At 32.1% G+C, this 6,084-nt stretch overlaps 1 protein-coding gene across 1 annotated transcript; it reads left to right on the top strand.

The window, feature by feature from the left end:
- Positions 1–3,319: 3,319 nt before the first annotated feature.
- On the top strand, positions 3,320–4,054 carry LOC131927777 (uncharacterized; the record flags this gene model as incomplete). Its single annotated transcript, XM_059283580.1, has 2 exons — positions 3,320–3,393; positions 3,970–4,054. Coding segments are annotated over 2 exons (159 nt in total), but the record flags the coding sequence as incomplete, so codon positions are not given.
- Between the last annotated feature and the right edge of the window lie 2,030 nt (positions 4,055–6,084).

The following is a 6,084-nucleotide window of genomic DNA, read 5'->3' on the forward strand; positions in this document are numbered from 1 at the left end:
CACAAACTATATATATATATATATATATATATATATATATATATATATATATATATATATATATATATATATATATATATATATATATATATATATATATATATATATATATATATATATATATATATATATATATATATATGCATACATACCTATGTACTTCATACAAACTAAAGGTTTATATGTCAGCTTATTGGCTATAGAGTATGACTAATTCGGCAACATGTATTTAAGTTTCACACAACATAATGTATGATTCATACAGCATAATGTACATATAATGTACATATAATATAGTAAAATATATAAACTAGCCTATTTATCAAACAATAAAATGTATTTAGTGTTTCTTTATCAAATAAAATGCATTTCGTATTACTATATCAAATAAAATGTATTTAGTTTTACTTCATCAAATATACGGTGTAGGCCTATTTATTATTATTTTATGAGACAAACATATTTAGTATTACTTTATCAAACAATAAATTATATTTAGTATTGTAATCGTGCACACAAATCACATGACATTTTGAGTTTTCGCGTACATTAATACTTTTTAACTTCACCGGAAATTACTCAAAATATGACATAAAACAAAAAATAAGATCGTTTTGTCTGTTAGCGACAGTGCTCAAATTATAGATTTCTTGAAAACCGAAGGTAGAATAAGTTCTACTTCCGCTAAAAAGTTGATAAAGAACTACACATTTTATATAATACTTATTTATGAAATTTCATCAACGTAGCTGTAACAGTACTCAAGTTAGGGGGTCATCAATAAATGACGTCACGCTTTTTTGGACGAATTTTACCCCCCCCCCCTCCGTCACACATTGTCACAAAAAGCCAGACCCACCCCCACCCTAAAATGACGTCAAACTTCAGCTTACGACCCCCCTCAAAATTGCAGTTGAATTTTTCTTAAAACATCGATATTTTTCCAAAATTTTGCCTGAACTATCTCAAAATAGAGTATTTTAATCAATTGCTATTGCAATTTATTAAAACTGTTTTCTAAAACGCGTAATAACGTCTAAAATTCGTTTTCTAACATTGCTTTTTTATAATGCAAAAGTGTGACATCGCACAATCTGACCCCCCCCCTCCCCTCATCACACACCAGAGGCGTAGCGACCCTTCCCGGCGCCCGGGGACAAACAATTGTCAATTTGCACCCCCCCTCAAGATTTTGATTTGCACCCCCCTCAAACTTTTGATTTTCACCCCCTCGACCTTTCAATTTATTTTTCCAACCCATTTTGGCGCCCCCTAAGGTCGGCGCCCGGGGACATATGGCCCCCCCGCCCCCCCCCCCCCTCCTCGGTACGCTACTGTCACACACCGTCACAAAATTACTGACCCCCCCCCCCCCTCCGCCCTTCGAGTGTGACGTCATTTATGGACGACCACTTATCGTGTTCGCAGACAGACAAAAAAACAAACACACACATACATACGGACTCAGGGAGGTGTAAAACGTCAAGATTTGTGAAAAATTCAATTTCGATTCTTTGCACGATTACAATACTTGCTCGTATACGAGAAAGTAAAAATGAATTTATATTCACCGAAGGGTCCGACCACATTTTTTATTAGCTGTGTGACTCAGCAACGTTCTGATGATGTCAGCCAATACAATTCCTATTGAACTGAGGAACATTTAAAGTCCCAGTGTTTGATAAGCTAACATCTAATGTTCTTATGATAAAAGCGAGTTAGCAACAAAGGTAAATCTTCAGTCAACAGCAGCTACAAATACCGCATGGTTTAAAAATAAAATTTGGAGTTAACTTTGACAAGATTCTCCGTGACGCTTCAGTCAATATTTGAATAGATTTGGTCCAAGAAATCCACTCAACTATTTCACCACAAGAGAAATCATTTTTTTAACAGTTGACCTTCATATACCCCACCTATGCCCACGGCATACAGTTCAACTTCTGTTAAACCTAGACAAATGTCTTTTATTTGGCCTTGATGCGGTCAATGTCAGTTAAAACCTAGACGTCTTAAACTGGCTTTGATTTTGGCAATGTCGGTTTAAGCAGATTTTTGTGGTGTTTATTTAGTTTATTTTATTTTGAGCCTCGAGTTTTAAGCGTTTAAAATTTATTTGCGTTATTGTTGAGAACATTTAAAATGGAGATTTTGGAGGACAGAGAAGAAAGGCACAAAACAAAACGAACCTAACCCCACAGCCCCGATATGAACTAGATGTCCACATATGAACCGGGCAAGTTCACCTGGAGATATTAGTATACTACCACCATATTATGATATGGTGTTCATATATAAACCAGTTTAGTATAGATGGAGATAAAATATTAATACTTAGAATACAATGTGCGAATAATAGTGCGGTAAATAGTACTTTATATAATACTTTATATAGGAAAATTTAATTTATTCTTAAAACTTAAATAAGCATCCTGTTTTTTAATCTAATTTGAGGTCACACTGCATTGTGATTTGGCTATTGATCCACGTGCCAAGTTTCAGAGAAATAGGTCTCTTAGATGTAGTATAAATTTTGCTCGCTAGTTTCGATCCATGACGGACGAAGCACGAAACACGACAAAAGCATTAAAAGCAATTACGAGGAAGAAAGTTAAAAAAATGCATACACCGGGTGTATTTTAATAGAACTTCAAAAAACCAAGCGACATAAAAACAGGTGATTATCTAGGATTATATGTGGTAAACCCTTCAAGTGTGACGTCAGTCATCCGGTTTCCGTCAGTCTGACCCAACCAGCGCCACCTATCGGTAGTTTTTGACCTACGATATTCGAACCACTTGTTTTCGTATTATTTTCAATTTTCTTACTGTATGTTCAGTGAACTTATGGGCTTGTTTACCATAATTTTGTACAGGTACAATATGTCTTATTTACAACAAAAATGTTTACTAGCAGTAGGTAGGTAGAAATGTTGATACTCATATCACAAAATATTTGTAAAGATATTTGTTCAAATAAGGAGAGAAGATTTCACATTAGAGTTTTGGCGTTAAATTGTGTTTCAAATATTTTTGAGAACCATTGTTCTAGAAATGCATTATGTTGTATAACAGGAGAACCATTGTTCTAAAAAAAGCATTATTTTACATAACATGATGCATTGTCAAACAAGGGCGTTATTTAATATCCTCTATTATCTTCCAATGTCTATTTAATATCCTCTATTATCAACCAATGTCTATTTAATATCCTCTATTATCTTCCAATGTCTATTTAATATCCTCTATTAATACTATTATCTTCCAATGTCTATTTAATATCCTCTATTATCTTCCAATGTCTATTTAATATCCTCTATTATCTTCCAATGTCTATTTAATATCCTCTATTATCAACCAATGTCTATTTAATATCCTCTATTATCAACCAATGTCTATTTAATATCCTCTCTTATCTTCCAATGTCTATTTAATATCTTCTATTATCTTCCAATATCTATTTAATATCCTCTATTATCTTCCAATGTCTATTTAATAACCTCTATTATCTTCCAATGTCTATTTAATATCCTCTATTATCAACCAATGTCTATTTAATATCCTCTATTATCAACCAATGTCTATTTAATATCCTCTATTATCTTCCAATGTCTATTTAATATCTTCTATTATCTTCCAATGTCTATTTAATATCCTCTATTATCAACCAATGTCTATTTAATATCCTCTATTATCTTCCAATGTCTATTTAATATCCTCTATTATCTTCCAATGTCTATTTAATATCCTCTATTATCAACCAATGTGTATTTAATATCCTCTATTATCTTCCAATGTCTATTTAATATCCTCTATTATCTTCCAATGTCTATTTAATCTCCTCTATTATCTTCCAATGTCTATTTAATATCCTCTATTATCAACCAATGTCTATTTAATATCCTCTATTATCAACCAATGTCTATTTAATATCCTCTATTATCTTCCAATGTCTATTTAATATCCTCTTTTATCTTCCAATGTCTATTTAATATCCTCTATTATCAACCAATGTCTATTTAATATCCTCTATTATCTTCCAATGTCTATTTAATATCCTCTATTATCTTCCAATGTCTATTTAATATCCTCTATTATCTTCTAATGTCTATTTAATATCCTCTATTATCTTCCAATGTCTATTTAATATCCTCTATTATCTTCCAATGTCTATTTAATATCCTCTATTATCAACCAATGTCTATTTAATATCCTCTATTATCTTCCAATGTCTATTTAATATCCTCTATTATCTTCCAATGTCTATTTAATATCCTCTATTATCTTCTAATGTCTATGTAATATCCTCTATTATCTTCCAATGTCTATTTAATATCCTCTATTATCTTCTAATGTCTATTTAATATCCTCTATTATCAACCAATGTCTATTTAATATCCTCTATTATCTTCCAATGTCTATTTAATATCCTCTATTATCTTCTAATGTCTATTTAATATCCTCTATTATCTTCTAATGTCTATTTAATATCCTCTATTATCTTCCAATGTCTATTTAATATCCTCTATTATCTTCCAATGTCTATTTAATATCCTCTATTATCAACCAATGTCTATTTAATATCCTCTATTATCAACCAATGTCTATTTAATATCCTCTATTATCTTCCAATGTCTATTTAATATCCTCTATTATCTTCCAATGTCTATTTAATATCCTCTATTATCTTCTAATGTCTATTTAATATCCTCTATTATCTTCTAATGTCTATTTAATATCCTCTATTATCTTCCAATGTCTATTTAATATCCTCTATTATCTTCTAATGTCTATTTAATATCCTCTATTATCAACCAATGTCTATTTAATATCCTCTATTATCTTCCAATGTCTATTTAATATCCTCTATTATCTTCCAATGTCTATTTAATATCCTCTATTATCAACCAATGTCTATTTAATATCCTCTATTATCTTCCAATGTCTATTTAATATCCTCTATTATCTTCCAATGTCTATTTAATATCCTCTATTATCTTCCAATGTCTATTTAATATCCTCTATTATCAACCAATGTCTATTTAATATCCTCTATTATCAACCAATGTCTATTTCTATTTAGTCCTTGTAGTGTGAGTTAAGGAATCTGATTCCCATCAGCAGGACACAGGAACCTCAGGGCGCTGCTTACTTCCTGATACCCACCAACTCCATGTGCTTTACAGTTGGGGACCGGAGCGGCAACCGCTGGATAAAGTAAACGTAAGTAGTTTCCCTTGCTCATTGTAAGCAGCTACGGGAGTTACCATATCAATATGTAGGTAATATAATCTACTGGCTGTCAGTGTAATTCTGACTAAACCAATGGTCAATAACTTATAATGGCAAAAACAGTACACTAACTAAATTACCAATTAGGAAAAGTCATAAGCAACCATATTACATATGACCTAAACCACGGGTCAACAGATCCAATGAATAATATTTAAGCAATTCATTTATTATATACAGGAAATATTTATAAAAAGAAAAAAATATCTCCAGAATAAATTAGCAGACACCCAATAAAAATAATAAAAAGCTTTTAAATTCACTAAAAATTAGAAAATAAAACAAACTTTAAAAAAAATAATACATGTTTTATTTTCTATCTTTTAAAGTAATTTGTTTGAAATGAAGTTGCTACAACAATCTATATATATAATTCTCTTCTTGGAGACGTTAGAAAACACCGAGCTGTAAGCGCGCCTTGCAGTCCCCTTTCTTCCTCTCTAGGCATATCACATGGTCTGGTGAGCTGTGGTTCACGCTAAGTGTTTACAATCGTAGAGCCGGGTTTAGTGACAGCTATTAGGTGCAGATAATTTAGTTTGAAACGATTTTAAACTTAGGGGAGGTAACTAAGAGGCGGCTGCTTACAGGGGGGGGGGGTAGGGGTTGGTGGAAAGGAGGGTGGGGGGGGTGGGTGGTGGAAAGGAGGGTGGGGGGGTGGTGGAAAGGAGGATGGGGGGGGGATTATCGTCCTTAACGAGCTACTGATAGTGTTTTAAAGCAAATATTTTCAGTGGCAGCAGTGGTACTGTCGAGTTCACAAATTATGAATTACTGAAAAGTAGAAAATAA

Source organism: Physella acuta, unplaced genomic scaffold (genome assembly GCF_028476545.2).
Source record: "Physella acuta isolate Inbredline_101_S28 unplaced genomic scaffold, ASM2847654v3 ptg001440l, whole genome shotgun sequence".
NCBI classification, from domain to species: Eukaryota; Metazoa; Mollusca; class Gastropoda; family Physidae; genus Physella; species Physella acuta.